At 45.0% G+C, this 18,222-nt stretch overlaps 1 protein-coding gene and 1 pseudogene across 4 annotated transcripts in view; one reads left to right on the top strand and one right to left on the bottom strand.

Annotated features, from left to right (window-relative positions):
• nalcn (sodium leak channel, non-selective) overlaps positions 1 to 18,222 on the bottom strand; it is a gene marked incomplete at both ends in the record, with an annotated part of 312,014 nt that overhangs the window by 196,890 nt on the left and 96,902 nt on the right. For all 3 annotated transcript variants that reach the window (XM_084160991.1, XM_084160990.1, XM_084160992.1), the window contains one exon: positions 10,760 to 10,891. In XM_084160991.1, coding sequence (XP_084017117.1) covers positions 10,760 to 10,891 — 132 coding nt within the window. The remainder of the gene's footprint in view (positions 1 to 10,759; positions 10,892 to 18,222) is intronic.
• Positions 12,938 to 14,411, top strand: LOC311128763 (vimentin-like; annotated as a pseudogene). Its single transcript has 2 exons — positions 12,938 to 12,952; positions 13,307 to 14,411. The product of its transcript is annotated as a vimentin-like (transcript).

An 18,222-nucleotide genomic window follows, 5' to 3' on the forward strand; every position in this document is an offset into this window, starting at 1 on the left:
GGGATGTATTGGCGGAATGCAAGCCTCCCTTTCAAAGCCAAATCGAGACTCATCAATGCACAAGTCCCTGTAAGGCACAAACACTCTTCCAAATGCCCTGGTCAAGCTGCCCAGGACATTCCTCATTTTGTTAGGGGGTCAGCGAGGTTGGCAGTGGCATTGTTCACAAAGTTGAACGCTCTCAGCAAGACAAGGAAGCGGTCCTGGGAGAAAAGGGTTGGAAAAAAAGCGGTCTGCAGCATGGGGTCAGTGGTCCAGTAGTCCCTCACAGAGCACTTCTTCACTAGTCCCATGAGCAGCACTGTGACCAGGAAGGTATACATTTTACTAATGGTAGTGTTCACCCATTTTGATAGCTTCCCTTTTACGCCAAGACAGTCTTCTCTTTCAGTTCATTAACATACCTGCAAACAAATATGCATGTTTAGTAGGCTAAAGGCATTCTGATACATTTGAAGAGAGCATTGGTTTTTTCTCTAATATGATAATGGACATTCCTGCACCACACTATCCTCCAATTCCTCATCAAGGAACAGTTTAAACACTCTGCCTCTGAGGGGGTAGGCAGGGTGCATTGTACGCCAGACAGGGTGCCATTGAAGTCTATCTATGATGATTTGAAGTGACAGGACCTCCAGCAGCGGGGACCATCCTCCTCAACTTCAACCTCTTCTCCATTTTAGTCATTTTAGCAGACGCTCTTATCCAGTGCATACATTTTTCTCCCTCACAGCCTACAAGATTGGCAGCAGAACAAGCATCTTGGGAATGTGAGGGATGCTCGTTGCCTGCAAGGTTGGGGTGGGCATTGTCCTCAGACATCTCACATTCACAGTCCAGAAGGTTGGGGAGGCAAATATTCCTCGTCGCTATCTGCTTGATCCAACTCACTCTCAGAACTACAAAACATTTCTCATATCTCATCATTAGATAGCAGTGTGGTCGTGTATTCTGTAGTGTTCTCGTGTAAATAGCCAGTTTTTTTTAGTTTTTTTTTGTATTTTTCGTATATATTTCTCAATCTCACTTTCCATCCTTTAACTAAATATACTTTCCTGCAACCCGCCTCATCCAATGTGGAACGGATTCTATTATTCCTTTTTATCTAGAACCTCTGGCTGAAACTAGCCAGCTAGCCAGCTAACTAGCTACTTGCTATTAGCCACCATTAGCGGTCTTCACCATTGTCCGTGGCCTGCACTACCTACCAGCCAGCTCTAGATGGACAATTATCGGCCAGTCTGCACAGCGCACTATCGACCCAGAGCATATCGGATTTTCTGCCGGAATCACTGAATCTTAACACCGGATCATCACAACTAGCTAGCTGCAACCGAATGGCTGTTGTTGTTGTTGGCTAATCACCACTGTCCTGAAGCAAGCACCAGTTAGCCTTGAGCTTGCCTCGAGCCAGGCCCATCTCCCGGCTATCTACCTCTCTGTCAACCGGACGGGACCTCCTAGTGTTGACACGGAGCCCCGCCGATCCATCATGACTGGTCTGCCGACGTAATCGTCTGATGTGGTTTCAACGGGCTTCCCGTTGCGACGACCACGAGGATCCATCTGCTAGCCCCGGCCCGCTAGCACACGCAATCAACAGCCATACCTCCTGCTCGCCAGTGCCGTAGCAGCCACCGAACTGCTCCCAGACTCACCTATTGCTGTTCACTGGACCTTATGATCACTCAGCTACACAGCTGATGCCTGCTGGACTGTTCCTTTATACGGTACCCCATCCTGTTTATCTGTTTAGCCTCAGCCCAAAAACTTTTGTCGCCATTACCAGCTGTTGCCTTAGCTCTCTCGAATAATACCTGTGATTGCTTTATGCCTATATCCCATGTCAATATGCCTTGCCTATTGCGGTTTCGGTTAGTCCTTATTGTACTAATTCAGTGTAGAGCCCCCAGTCCCGCTCAACCTGCCTCAGATAGCTCCTTTGTCCCACCCCCCATACACACGGAGACCGGCTCAATCGGTGCCTCCAGTGATGCTCTCTCTTTCATCGTTACCCAACGCTTAGGTTTACCTCCACTGTACTCATATCCTTCCATATCCTTGTCTGTAAATTATGTCCTGAATCTATTCTACAACACCCAGAAATCTGCCCCTTTTATTCTCTGTACCCAACGCACTAGAAGACTTAAAGCCTTTAGCCATATCCTTATTCTATTCCTCCTATGTTCGATTGAAGAGCATGCATTCTATTCCTCTGGTGATGTAGAGGTTAACCCAGGCCCTGTAGTCCCCAGTATCACTCCTACTCCCCAGGTGGGGGGGGAAAGATGGCAGAAGTGGATGCTGAATTCGAATAAAACAGCGAGTCGAGCAAAGTTGGTGATGAAGAATGTTCTGAATGGACAACAGTAGCAGCGAAAACAGGAACCAAAAGGAAATTGTCTAAAATTGGAGTGGAGGATACGTGTATGAATGACAATGAATCACTTCTTTGTTAAGTAAGGATGAATATGTGGGAAACCCGTTTGAGGTGTCGAAGATGGTGAAGTGGAGTCTGTCAGAGTGACCAGGAGTGGTCTTATTTTGATTCAATGTATTTCTGAAGATTAGAGGAAGATTGCAATGAGCCTCAAAAGAATCCAGACAACAGAAGTTTTGTGTTTTGAACTTCGGAGTAGAGCACCCGCCAAAGGAGTCATCTCAGGGGTGCCGTCAAAGGAGTCATCTCAGGGGTGACGACGGATGTTCAGGTTGAATACCTGAAGAAAAAAATCCTGGTGTTCTTGGTGCCCGGCGCCTGACCCGCTGGGTGAATGGAGAAAAAGAAAAAAGTCTGTCGGTTCTGTTGTTTTTTGCTAAAGAGCAAATCTACGCATGTGAAGCTTGGTTATGTAAGACACGCTGTAAGAGCTTTCGTCCTCAAACCATTGCAGTGTAAGAATTGTAAAGGATTTGGCTATGTTTCAAGTGTGTGCAGACAGACAGATTATATTGAAGAACGGTGTGTAGAAGGACGACGGTGTTGCAATTGTGGTGTGGATCATGATCCCGAGTTCCTGGAGTGCCCTGTAAGGCCGAAGGAGATTGACGTGCCAAAAGATAGAGCGGTCAATCGAATTTCCTATGCGGAGGCGATTAAAATAATTGAGAAAACAAGTGATGCTAGTGAAGATATGGTAGCGGACGCACCACAGCCTGTAGTAAATGTTTGCTGCCAGTCAAAAGATACCCTGTGTGTTAACATTGTGGATTTTGTGGCGTTCATTGCCACAGTTATAAACTGTACGGCACAAGTCTCAAAGAAGTCTAAGAAACTGGACATTGTTGTGGTTTGGGCAGAAACGTTTTTGGAACTTAAGGATTTTACATCTGAAGACTTGCAAGGGGTACTGTGTAGCTCAGTTGGTAGAGCATGGCGCTTGCAACGCCAGGGTTGTGGGTTCGATTCCCACGGGGGGCCAGTATGAAAATAAATGTATGAAAATGTATGCACTCACTAACTGTAAGTCGCTCTGGATAAGAGCGTCTGCTAAATGACTAAAATGTCAAAATGTCAAACGTCTATCATTTGTTGACTTATGTAACTGTAGAAGCATTGGTTTCTTGCATGTTAGCATCAGAAGCCTCCTCCCTAAGTTTGAGTTATTCAATGCGTTAGCACACTCCGCCAACCCTGATGTTCTAGCAGTGTCGGAATCCTGGCTTAGGAAGGCCACCAAAAATTCAGAAATGTCCATCCCCAACTACAACATTTTCCGTCTAGCTAGAACTGCCAAAGGGGGCGGAGTTGCAATCTACTGTAGAGATAGCCTGCAGACCTCTATCATACTATCCAGGTCTGTGCCCAAACAGTTTGAGCTTCTACTTCTAAAAATCCACCTTTCCAGAAATAAGTATTTCACTGTTGCCGCTTGCTACAGACCCCCCTCAGCCCTCAGCTGTGCCCTGGACACCATATGTGAATTGATTGCCCCTCATCTATCCTCAGAGTTCGTACTGCTTGGTGACCTAAACTGGGATATGTTTAACAACCCAGCCGTCCTACAATCTACAGTGAGGGAAAAAAAGTATTTGATCCCCTGTTGATTTTGTACGTTTGCCTACTGACAAAGACATGATCAGTCTATAATTTTAATGGTAGGTTTATTTGAACAGTGAGAGACAGAATAACAACAACAAAATCCAGAAAAATGCATGTCAAAAATTGTATAAATTGATTTACATTTTAACGAGGGAAATAAGTATTTGACCCCTCTGCAAAACATGACTTAGTACCTGGTGGCAAAACCCTTGTTGGCAATCACAGAGGTCAGACGTTTCTTGTAGTTGGCCACCAGGTTTGCACACATCTCAGGAGGGATTTTGTTCCACTCCTCTTTGCAGATCTTCTCCAAGTCATTAAGGTTTCGAGGCTGACGTTTGGTAACTCGAACCTTCAGCTCCCTCCACAGATGTTCTATGGGATTAAGGTCTGGAGACTGGCTAGGCCACTCCAGGACCTTAATGTGCTTCTTCTTGAGCCACTCCTTTGTTGCCGTGGCCGTGTGTTTTGGGTCATTGTCATGCTGGAATAACCATCCACGACCCATTTTCAATGCCCTGGCTGAGGAACATGGCCCCGTCCATCGTCCCTTTGATGCGGTGAAGTTGTCCTGTCCCCTTAGTAGAAAAACACCCCCAAAGCATAATGTTTCCACTTCCATGTTTGACGGTGGGGATGGTGTTCTTGGGGTCATAGGCAGCATTCCTCCTCCTCCAAACACAGCGAGTTGAGTTGATGCCAAAGAGCTCGATTTTGGTCTCATCTGACCACAACACTTTCACCCAGTTCTCCTCTGAATCATTCAGATGTTCATTGGCAAACTTCAGACGGCCCTGTATATGTGCTTTCTTGAGCAGGGGGACCTTGCGGGAGCTGCAGGATTTCAATCCTTCACGGCGTAGTGTGTTACCAATTGTTTTCTTGGTGACTATGGTCCCAGCTGCCTTGAGATCATTGACAAGATCCTCCCGTGTAGTTCTGGACTGATTCCCCACCGTTCTCATGATCATTGCAACTCCACGAGGTGAGATCTTGCATGGAGCCCCAGGCCGAGGGAGATTGACAGTTCTTTTGTGTTTCTTCCATTTGTGAATAATCGCACCAACTGTTGTCACCTTCTCACCAAGCTGCTTGGTGATGGTTTTTTAGCCCATTCTAGCCTTGTGTAGGTCTACAATCTTGTCCCTGACATCCTTGGAGAGCTCTTTGGTCTTGGCCATGGTGGAGAGTTTGGAATCTGATTGATTGATTGCTTCTGTGGACAGGTGTCTTTTATACAGGTAACAAACTGAGATTAGGAGCACTCCCTTTAAGAGTGTGCTCCTAATTTCAGCTTGTTACCTGTATAAAAGACACCTGGGAACCAGAAATCTTTCTGATTGAGAGGGGGTCAAATACGTATTTCCCTCATTAAAATGCAAATCAATTTATAACATTTTTGACATGCATTTTTCTTGATTTTTTTGTTGTTATTCTGTTTCTCACTGATCAAATAAACCTACCATTAAAATTATAGACTGATACTTTCTTTGTCAGTGGGCAAACGTACAAAATCAGCAGGGGATCAAATACTTTTTTCCCTCACTGTAAACTAGATGCCCTCAATCTCACACAAATTATCAAGGAACCTACCAGGAACAACCCTAAATCCGTAAACATGGGCACCCTCATAGATATCATCCTGACTAATTGACCCTCTAAATACACCTCTGTGTCTTCAACCAGGATCTCAGCGATCACTGCCTCATTGCCTGTGTCCGTAATGGGTCCGCGGTCAAACGACCACCCCTCATCACTGTCAAACGCTCCCTAAAACACTTCAGCGAGCAGGCCTTTCTAATTGACCTGGCCCAGGTATCATGGATGGATATTGACCTCATTCCGTCAGTAGAGGATGCCTGGTTGTTCTTTAAAAGTGCTTTCCTCTCCATCTTAAATAAGCATGCCTCATTCAGAAAATTCAGAACTAAGAACATATATAGCCCCTGGTTCACCCCAGACTTGACTGCCCTTGACCAGCACAGAAACATCCTGTGGCGTACTGCATTAGCATTGTGCAACTTTTCAGGGAAGTCAGGAACCAATATACACAATCAGTTAGGAGAGCAAAGGCTAGCTTTTTCAAACAGAAAGTTGCATCCTGTAGCACTAACTCCAAAAAGTTTTGGGACACTAAAGTCCATGGAGAATAAGAGCACCTCCTCCCAGCTGCCCACTGCACTGAGGCTAGAAAACACTGTCACCACCGATAAATCTACGATAATCGAGAATTTCAACAAGCATTTTGCTACGGCTGGCCATGATTTCCACCTGGCTACCCCTACCCCGGCCACCAGCTCTGCACCCTCCGCTGCAACTTGCCCATGCCTCCCCCCCGCCCCGCTTCTCCTTCACCCAAATTCAGATAGCTGATGTTCTGAAAGAGCTGCAAAATATTGACCCGTACAAATCAGCTGGGCTAAACAATCAGGAACCCTTTCTTTGTCGCAACCCCTATTACTAGCCTGTTCAACCTCTCTTTCGTATCGTCTGAGATCCCCAGATTGAAGAGGAGGATGACCGCGGTAGCTTTCCAAAGGGGGTGACACTCTAGATCCAAACTGTTACAGACCTATATCCATCCTGCCCTGCCTTTCGAAAGTATTTGAAAGCCAAATTAACAAACAGATCACCGACCATTTCGAAAAATCACCTCACCTTCTCCGCTATGCAATCTGGTTTCCGGGCTGGTCATGGGTGCACCTCAGCAACGTTCAAGGTCCTAAATGATATTATAACCACGATTGATAAAAGACAGTACTGTGCAGCCGTCTTCATCGACCTGGCCAAGGCTTTCGACTCTGTCAATCACCGCATTCTTATTGGCAGACTAAATAGCCTTGGTTTCTCAAATGACTGCCTCGCCTGGTTCACCAACTACTTCTCAGACAGAGTTCAATGTGTCAAATTGGAGGGCCTGTTGTCTGGACCTCTGGCAGTCTCTATGGGGGTGCCACAGGGTTCAATTAACGGGCCGACTCAATTCTCTGTGTATATCAATGATGTCGCTCTTGCTGCTGGTGACTCTCAGATCCACCTCTACGCAGACGACACCATTTTGTTTACATCTGGCCCTTCATTGGACACTGTGTTAACAAACCTCAAAATGAGCTTAAATGACATACAACACTCCTTCCGTAGCCTCCAATTACTCTTAAACACTAGTAAAACTAAATGCATGCTCTTCAATCGAACACTGCTTGCACCCGCCCGCCCGACTAGAATCACTACTCTTGGCAGGTCTGACTTAGAATATGTGGACAACTACAAATACCTAGGTGTCTGGTTAAACTGTAAACTCTCCTTCCAGACTCACATTAAGCATCTCCAATCAAAAGTTAAATCTAGAATTGGCTTCTTATTTCGCAAACAAAGCCTCCTTCACTCATACTGCCAAACATGCCCTCGTAAAACTGACTATCCTACCGATCCTTGACTTCGGCGATGTCATTTACAAAATAGCTTCCAACACTCTACTCAGCAAATTGGATGTAGTCTATCACAGTGCCATCCGATTTGTCACCAAAGACCCATATACTACCCACCATTGTGACCTGTACGATCTCGTTGGCTGGCCCTCACTACATATTCATCACCAAACCCACTGGCTCCAGGTCATCTATAAATCACTGCTAGGCAAATCCCCACCTTATCTTAGTCACCATAGCAACACCCACCCGTAGTATGCACTCCAGCAGGTATATCTCACTGGTCATCCCCAAAGCCAACACCTCCTTTGGCCGCCATTCCTTCCAGTTCTCTGCTGCCAATGACTGGAATGAACTGCAAAAATCTCTGAAGCTGGAGACTCTTATCTGCCTCACTAACTTTAAGCATCAGTTGTCAGAGCAGCTTACTGATCACTGCACCTGTACAGTTGTGGTCAAAAGTTTTGAGAATGACAAATATTAATTTTCACAAAGTCTGATGCCTCAGTTTTTATGATGGCAATTTGCATATACTCCAGAATGTTATGAAGCGTGATCAGATGAATTGCAAAGTCCCTCTTTGCCATGAAAATGAACTTAATCCACAAAAAATATATAACTTTTCCACTGCATTTCAGCCCTGCCACAAAAGGACCAGCTGTCATCATGTCAGTGATTATATCGTTAACACAGGTGAGAGTGTTGACGAGGACAAGGCTGGAGATCACTCTGTCATGTTGATTGAGTTAGAATAACAGACTGGAAGCTTTAAAAGGAGGGTGGTGCTTGAAATCATTGTTCTTCCTCTGTTAACCATGGTTACATGCAAGGAAACATGTGCCGTCATCATTGCTTTGCACAAAAAGGGCTTCACAGGCAAGGATCTTGCTGCAAGTAAGATTGCACCTAAATCAACCATTTATCGGATCATCAAGAACTTCAAGGAGAGAGGTTCAATTGCTGTGAAGAAGGTGTCAGGGCGCCCAAGAAAGTCCAGCAAGTGCCAGGACCGTCTCCTAAAGTTGATTCAGCTGCGGGATCGGGGCACCACCAGTGCAGAGCTTGTTCAGGAATGGCAGCAGGCAGGTGTGAGTGCATCTGCACGCACAGTGAGGCGAAGACTTTTGGAGGATGGCCTGCTGTCAAGAAGGGCAGCGAGGAAGCCACTTCTCTCCAGGAAAAACATCAGGGACAGACTGATATTCTGCAAAAGGTACAGGGATTGGACTGCTGAGGACTGGGGTAAAGTCATTTTCTCTGATGAATCCCCTTTCCGATTGTTTGGGGCATCCGAAAAAAGCTTGTCCGGAGAAGACAAGGTGAGCGCTACCATCAGTCTTGTGTCATGCCAACAGATAAGCACCCTGAGACCATTCATGTGTGGGGTTGCTTCTCAGCCAAGGGAGTGGGCTCACTCACAATTTTGCCTAAGAACACAGCCATGAATAAAGAATGGTACCAACACATCCTCCAAGAGCAACTTCTCCCAACCATCCAAGAACAGTTTGGTGACAAACAATGCCTTTTCCAGCATGATGGAGCACCTTGCCATAAGGCAAAAGTGATAACTAAGTGGCTCGAGGAACAAAACATCAACATTTTGGGTCCATGGCCAGGAAACTCCCCAGACCTTAATCCCATTGAGAGCTTGTGGTCAATCCTCAAGAGGTGGGTGGACAAACAAAAACCCACACATTCTGACAAACTCCAAGCATTGATTATGCAAGAATGGCCTGTCATCAGTCAGGATGTGGCCCAGAAGTTAATTGACAGCATGCCAGGGTGGATTGCAGAGGTCTTGAAAAAGAAGGGTCAACACTGCAAATATTGACTCTTTGCATAAACTTAATGTAATTGTCAATAAAAGCCCTTGACACTTATGGAATGCTTGTAATTATACTTCAGCATACCATAGTAACATCTGACAAAAATATCTGAAAACACTGAAGCAGCAAACTTTGTGAAGACCAATACTTGTGTCATTCTCAAAACTTTTGACCACGACTGTACACATCCCATCTGTAATTAGCCCACCCAACTACCTCATCCCCATATTGTTATTTATTTTGCTCATTTGCACCCCAGTATCTATATTTACACATCATATTCTGCACATCTATCATTCCAGTGTTAATATTAAATTGTAATTATTTTGCACTATGGCCTATTTATTGCCTTACCTCCATAACTTATTACATTTGCACACACTGTGCTTTATCTTGGCCAGGTCGCAGTTGTAAATGAGAACTTGTTCTCAACTGGCCTACCTGGTTAAATAAATGTGAAATAAATAAAAAAATAAAAATTAGTGAGGCGTTTCCTTTTGAAACCGGACATTATCTCCATACTCAATGGCTTTCAGTGTATGTCAAGAGTTACGCTACGGCTAGGCAGTAGGCTTGTAATTGAGGTGATAATCTCTGAGGTGATAACCTTGTATTTGCCCTTTGATTTGTCAAAAACTGTAAACAACTTGTCAAGTCATGTGCTCCGGTTGTTGTATACACTGTAACACGCACATTGAAGATTTGTAATATGCTGAAAAGTGGCCAAACTAAGTTAATCTTATTTGGAAAATGGGTGCAGCCGTCTTTTACTTTGTTTATTTGCATCTTATTTTGAATGGAATTCTGGAATAGAGAGTTTTCACTTGTCAAACATAAGCAAACATGGCTGCCATTATAAAGAATTTAGCTGCTGTTAGCTTAGCTTACACGTATCTCTTTTCTAAACAATATTACATTTTTCCCTTGTGCTCACCATAGATGCGGTATATTGTAAACAAGTCTAGCTGTTAGGTCGCTAACTTATGTTTGGTTTTCTGTCAGCGCAACCTGTTATTTAGACTGGTTTATGGAATGAGTTTGGCTGTGGATGTGTTCCGTGTGATGCTTGGATGATCAAGTTAGCATTTGTCTTTCACAATAAAAGGTGAAATTGAGGAATGAAGGTGAAGAGCTTTATTTTCCATCAGTACAAAACATTATTTAGATGCTTTTCAGACAACAATGCTATTTAGACGTGATGGTTGCATCATATGTAGATGTTCTGTTGCTACTGTTCCAATCACATATTTATGATGGAACATGGCTGGGACCACTCAACATTGATCACAAATATCTGATCATACGCGTCAAAAGGTTAATGTTTGGGTTAGGGAAAATAGGATTTTGAATGGAAATAAATTTCAGGTCCAAACAAGGATAGTAAAACATATGGTGTGTGTGTGTGTGTGTGTGTGAGTGTGTGTGTGTACTGTACAGTATGTTTGTGTGTTCTGATCCCTTACCTCAGCCAGGTAGAACTCGTCGTAGTGCCTTCGGTGGTTCTCGCCCTTGTAGTAGTTGCTAGCGGCAACGATTACGTCTACGGCAACCATGGTCAGAATAAACATGTGGAAGACGGAGGAGCGCATCAGTTGCTGCGGAAACAGAGACATTTATTTAGCATTCATGTAGAATAAGGACACATTGACATCTAGTCTCTAACAAACACACCCATCCAGATACCCACGTCCACATATGAGAGGTTTCTAGGGCTGTCCTAAATGACACCCCATCCCTCATATAGTACACTTCTTTTGACCGGACCCCTATGTGTATGTCGTTTCAGTTATGCCCTAAAACACTTTTGTCTGTACAAACAGCATGAGGCCTGCTACAATATACACTGAACATAAATATAAATGCAACATGTAAAGTGTTGGTCTCATGTTTCATAAAATAAAAGATCCCAGATATTTGTGATATGTACAAAAAGCTTATTTCTCTAAAATAACACAAATGTGTTTACATCCCTGTTGGTGAGCATTTATCCTTTGCCAAGATAATCCATCCACCTGAGAGGTGTGGCATATCAATAAACTGATTAAACAGCATGATCATTACACAGGTGCACCATGTGCTGGGGACAATAAAAGGTCACTCTAAAATGTGCAGTTGTGTCACACAACACAAGCCACATACGTCTCAAGTTTTGAGGGAGCGTGCAATTGGCATGCTGACTGCAGGAATGTCCACCAGAGCTGTTGCCAGAGAATGTAATGTTAATTTCTCCACCATAAGCCTCCTCCAATGTCGTTTTAGAGAATTTGGTAGTTCGTCCAACCAGCCTCACAACCGCAGACCGCACGTAACCACGCCAGCCCAGGACCTCCACATTTGGCTTCTTCATCTGCGGGATTGCCTGAGACCAGCCACCCGGACAGGATGAAACTGTGGGTTTGCACAAACTGCCAGAAACCATCTCAGGTAAGCTCATCTGCGCGCTCATCGTCCTCACCAGGGTCTTGACCTGACTGCAGTTCGCCATCGTAACCAACTTCAGTGGGCAAATGCTCACCTTCAATGGCATGCTGGAGAAGTGTGCTCTTCAAGGATTAATCCCGGTTTCAACTGTACCGGAAAGATGTCAGACAGCGTGTATGGTGTCGTGTGGGCGACAGGTTTGCTGATGTCAACATTGTAAACAGAGTGCCCCATGGTGGCGGTGGGGTTTTGGTATGGGCAGGCATAAGCTACGGACAACGAACACAATTACATTTTATTGATGGCAATTTGAATGCACAGAGATACCGTGACGAGATCCTGAGGTCCATTGTCGTGCCATTCATTCGCCGCCATCAACTCATGTTTCAGCATGATAATGCACAGCCCCATGTCACAAGGATCTGTACACAATTCCTGGAAGCTGAAAATGTCCCATTTCTTCCATGGCCTGCATACTCACCAGACATGTTAACCATTGAGCATGTTTGCGATGCTCTGGATCAACGTGTTCCAGTTCATGACAATATCCAGCAACTTTGCACATCCACTGAAGAGGGACAACATTCCACAGGCCACAATCAACAGCCTAATTAACTCTATGTGAAGGAGATGTGTCGCTGCATGAGGCAAATGGTGGTCACACCAGATACTGGCTGGTTTTCTGATCCACACCCCTACTTAATTTTTTATGTATCTGTGACCAACAGATGCATATCTGTATTCCCAGTCATGTGAACTCCATAGATTAGGGCCTAATGAATTTATTTACATTTACTGATTTCCTTATATGAATTGTAACTCAGTAAAATCTTTGAAATTGTTGCATGTTGTGTATATATTTTTGTTCAGTGTATATTTTATTTGCTCCAGATACTGTATTTGTATACTATGATTTGGTGAATGCATTCATGACAGTCCCAAGCCGTTAGATATCAGGAGTCTGTACTGCTACATTCCCTGGGTGAATCACTTGATATTTTGGGCGATGGGAAATTGTCTGAGGAATATTGCCATTGGTGTATGACATCTTGATTTATGGTTGAATGAGTCTACAATGGAAACATGTACAGTGAAAGCTGTTTGCCAAAGCACATTGTCATTGTTTCCCTATGCCCTTGATGCAACTTCCTTCCACAAGGAACCCGAAGTGAGGGCAGATAGAAACATATCAGGCATTCATGTTCAGATTACCATTTCACATGGGGCGTGAGGGCGTGAGGGCTGAGCAACCCTGACCCACCTCGCCTGCTAACAACGCAATGCTAGGTCATTAAGGTCTTTGTCCTAGTGCCACAATCCAGATTTAAAAAATGTCAAAAGTAATTGAGTTTCGAAGGTGTCTGACAAATTATTTATTGCCCCATATTTACCACCTGGCGATGTGAGAGAGCATCACTAGCAAGGTTGGCCAGCAAAGGGAAACAGAGCAAGCCTTCTTTAATGGTGGAAATATACTAACAACACAAGCACATCAGATACTAGGTTTGGACCCTACAGCAAACGGACCTCCAGATCCTAAAAAAACAACATTGACACTGCAAACATGTGGCAATGGTTCCTACGCCAAGAGCCTGGCAGTGAGCGGATCTTCTTCCAGCAGGACCCGGCAGCAGCTGAGCTCATCTCCATCTCGCTGCCGTGGTGCCACAGTCAGCCATGGACGCTCCTGCTACCAGGGTGGCTCTACAACAGCAGAACTCCACAAACATCATGCCGACGAGAAGGAAGAGATGCAGGAGCTGAACGTCCGCTCCGCCGGCTACATCGGAAACGTTCAGAGGCTGGAGCAGAGGGATGCCAAACTGCAGGCGGAACTGGATGTCCTGAAGGGCCACCACAAGGGGGGCCCCAGCGGCATCAGAGAAGAGTATGAGTTCAAACTCAAGGAAATAAGGGATCTAATCGAGGCACTGACCCAGGAGATGGGGGCGGTGGACATTGAGAGGGGCTACATCGAGAAGGAGGTGGAGGTCTGGAGGATGAAGCTGGAGGAGGAGCTGGCTCTGCGGGAAGAGGCGGAGATGATCCTGAGGGAGTTCCGGCAAGATGTGGTCGACGCCATGCTGCAGAGGGCAGAACTGGAGAGGCTTGTGGAGCAGCTGGTGTCCGAGATCCAGTTCCTCAAGAAGTTCCAAGATGAGGAGGTGGCCAACCTCCTCAAGCAGATTGAGGACTCTAAGATGACCGCCAAGCTGGAATCAGACAAACCTGACCGCCTACCAGCACAAAACCTGCATGGAGATTGAAGCCACCGCGGCCCGCAAAGTTCAGGAGACAGATAACTTCAAGAAGCTCAAGGACATCGCCGTCAAGGAGGAGGACCAGATGAAGAGCATGAAGGAGGAGATCTCCACCTTCCACAGCCAGGTGACCAAGCTCCAGAACCAAATTGACGCACTGAGGGCCCAGAACGCTGCCGTGGAGATGCAGTTGGAGGCCATGGAGTATGCCTATCTGGACAAGGTTGGCAGGCTAGAGGATATCATTGCCCAGCTGGAGAACCAGCTGTGCCAGACCAAGCTGGAGATGAGCAACTACCTGAAAGACTACCAGGAGCTGCTTCACATCAAGTTGAGGCTGGACACGGTGATCGCTGTCTACAGGCAGCTGCTGGAAGGAGAAGAGACCAGGCTGGGTATCTCGGGAGGGGATGATAGCCAACACACCGCCTGAGCCGAGCCGAGCACGCTCGCTCGCCTTCTTGACCATGCCTGCCAACCTCTTACCAAGTAACAAAACTGAGGACGTTTACACTAATGTATCCCAACTACTACTATTTAATAAAGCTTGACCATTGCAAAATAAATACTGGTAGACAAATACTTCTTCATGGAAATGGTTTCAGGCTTTAAGTCAAATCTTTGTATAGTTTTCTGTGATCATATAGCAACTGGCATGGGAACCATACGATTCATGGTCTAATTACCCTTCTTACTTTATGGATATAATAAGGATCTGAATATGAGCTTCACATTTTCTGGAGAATAGAGTTACAATGCACATGATCAAGGAGACTTAACTAAGATGATGCTGACCCATTACCTGAGATGGTTAGCTGAACACTGTAGTCAGTTCTACAGTGTTCCCCCAAGAAGGAAGGACCATAGCTTGCCAGTCCCTGGTACAAAAGGTTGAGAAACATTGACCTAGAACAATAAGGTCCAAGGGGGTGTGGTATATTGGCATTATTGCTTTTACAAACCGGTTGTCAACATAATACAACTATTAGTGAAAAAATTTCATTAAAAATGTTATTTTTATAGGGAAATTCACACTATTTCATCCTTCAACCAGAATAGGCTGGACTAAAATGTGGTTGCAATGCAATCAAAGAATGGTTGCTATGCAGGCTGGCTAACCTTTAATCTCTGGGCTAACGTTTTTGTCCCTTCCTAGCTAGCCATCGACTTGCTAGCTAGCCTCTGCAGCTGAGATGACAGCAAACTAGCCTCATTAAAAAAAATATATATATAATTTTTTTACATTGAAAAATTTTTGCTGAGGTCGGAGGCAGACAGGAAGGTTTATACAAACCCTCGTTGTTGCAAATCAAATGCTTGGCTAGAGGCAAGGGTAAATAATGTGTTAACAAAAGCTTTATTTGCTTTTCTCTTGTCATTTGCTGTGGTAGGCGTAGGTGATACTACAAATAGAACAGTAAACATGTATTTTTGTGTCATACCTGTATTTATTGTCTCATTTACAAACAGCTGGAATGTTGTTTTAGCCAATCAGCATCCAGGATCCAAATCGGGTTTATAACAGTCAGTATACAGTACATCAGTATACTGTGGATTTCTGATGTCCTTATACCCATCCTGACTAAAAGTGCATGTCTCAGAGAGAAAGAGATGGAGAGAGTGGGATAGGGAGGGAGGAGTGAATGTAGAGATGGAGAGAGGAAGAGTGGTATTCCACAGGGCTGGGTTGAATTACTCTGAATAGGAGTTGAGGGCACAGTGAAATGACATTTCCCTTCAGTGACTCAAATCAAATCAAAACAAATTGTGTTTGTTACATGCGACGAGAACAAAAAGTGTGGACTAACAGTGCAATGCTTACTTACGGGCCCTTCCCAACAATGAAGAGAGAAAGAAAATAGAGAAATAATAGAAAGTAAAACACGTAATAATACAAATAATGATAGGTACATAATGAGTAATGATAACTTGGGTATACAGTATCTCACAAAAGTGAGTACATATATTTGAGCATATCTTTTCATGTGACAACACTGAAGAAATAACACTTGCTACAATTTAAAGTAGTGAGTGTACAGCTTGTATAACAGTGTACATTTGCTGTCCCCTCAAAATAACACAACACACAGCCATTAATGTCTAAACTGCTGGCAACAAAAGTGAGTACACCCCTAAGTGAAAATGTCCAAATTGGGCCCAACGTGTCAATATTTTGTTTGCCCACCATCACTTTCCAGCACTGCCTTAACCCTCTTGGGCATGGAGTTCACCAGAGCTTCACAGGTTGCCACTGGAGTCCTCTTCCACTCCTCCATGACGACATCACGGAGCTGGTGGATGTTAGAGACCTTGCACTCCTCCACCTTCCGTTTGAGGATGCCCCACAGATGCTCAATAGGGTTAAGGTCTGGAGACATGCTTGGCCAGTCCATCACCTTTACCCTCATCTTCTTTAGCAAGGCAGTGGTCGTCTTGGAGGTGTGTTTGGGGTCGTTATCATGTTGGAATACTGCCCTGCGGCCCAGTCTCCGAAGGGAGGGGATCATGCTCTGCTTCAGTATGTCACAGTACATGTTGGCATTCATGGTTCCCTCAATGAACTGTAGCTCCCCAGTGCCGGCAGCACTCATGCAGCCCCAGACCATGACACTCCCACCACCATGCTTGACTGTAGGCAAGACACACTTGTCTTTGTACTCCTCACCTGGTTGCCGCCACACACGCTTGACACCATCTGAACCAAATAAGTTAATCTTGGTCTCATCAGACCACAGGACATGGTTCCAGTAATCCATGTCCTTAGTCTGCTTGTCTTCAGCAAACTGTTTGCGGGCTTTCTTGTGCATCATCTTTAGAAGAGGCTTCCTTCTGGGACGACAGCCATGCAGACCAATTTCATGCAGTGTGCTGCGTATGGTCTGAGCACTGACAGGCTGACCCCCCACCCCTTCAACCTCTGCAGCAATGCTGGCAGCACTCATTCGTCTATTTCCCAAAGACAACCTCTGGATATGACGCTGAGCACGTGCACTCAACTTCTTTGGTCGACCATGGCGAGGCCTGTTCTGAGTGGAACCTGTCCTGTTAAACCGCTGTATGGTCTTGGCCACCATGCTGCAGCTCAGTTTCAGGGTCTTGGCAATCTTCTTATAGCTCAGGCCATCTTTATGCAGAGCAACAACTATTTTTTTCAGATCCTCAGAGAGTTCTTTGCCATGAGGTGCCATGTTGAACTTCCAGTGACCAGTATGAGGGAGTGTGAGAGCGATGACACCAAATTTAACACACCTGCTCCCCATTCACACCTGAGACCTTGTAACACTAACGAGTCACATGACACCGGGGAGGGGAAAATGACTAATTGGGCCCAATTTGGACATTTTCACTTAGGGGTGTACTCACTTTTGTTGCCAGCGGTTTAGACATTAATGGATGTGTGTTGAGTTATTTTGAGGGGACAGCAAATGTACACTGTTATACAAGCTGTTTCTTCAGTGTTGTTACATGAAAAGATGTACTCAAATATTTACAAAAATGTGAGGGGCGTACTCACTTTTGTGAGATACTGTATATACAGTGCATTCATAAAGTATTCAGAGCCCTTGACTTTTTCCACATTTTATTACGTTACAGCCTTATTCTAAAATTGATTAACTAGTTTATTCCCATCATAAATCTACACACAATACCCTATAGTGGCAAAGCAAAAACTGTTTTTTAGAAATGTTTGCAAACTTATGAAAGTATTCAGACCTTTTACTCAGTACTTTGTTGAAGCACCTTTGGCAGCGATTATGGCCTCAAGTCTTCTTGGGTATGACGCTACAAGCTTGGTACACCTGTATTTGGGGAGTTTCTCTCATTCCTCTCTGCAGATCCTCTCAAGTTGGATGGGGAGTGTTGCTGCATAGCTATTTTCAGGTCTCTCCAGAGATGTTCGATTGGGTTCAAGTCCGGGCTCTGGCTGGGCCACTCAAGGACATTCAGAGACTTGTCCCGAAGCCACTCCTAAGTTATCTTGGCTGTGTGCTTAGGGTCGTTATCATGTTGGAAAGTGACCCTTCACCGAAATCTGAGGTCCTGAGCATTCTGGAGCAGGTTTTCATCAAGGAGCTCTCTGTACTTTGCTCCGTTCATCTTTGCCTCGATCCTGACTAGTCTCCCAGTCCCTGCCACTGAAAAACATTGCCACAGCATGATGCTGCCACTACCATGCTTCACCGTAGGGATGGTGCCAGGTTTCCTCCAGACGTGAGGCTTGGCATTCAGGCCAAAGAGTTCAA

This window comes from Coregonus lavaretus (genome assembly GCF_964263955.1).
Source record: "Coregonus lavaretus genome assembly, chromosome: 5".
NCBI classification, from domain to species: domain Eukaryota; kingdom Metazoa; phylum Chordata; class Actinopteri; order Salmoniformes; family Salmonidae; genus Coregonus; species Coregonus lavaretus.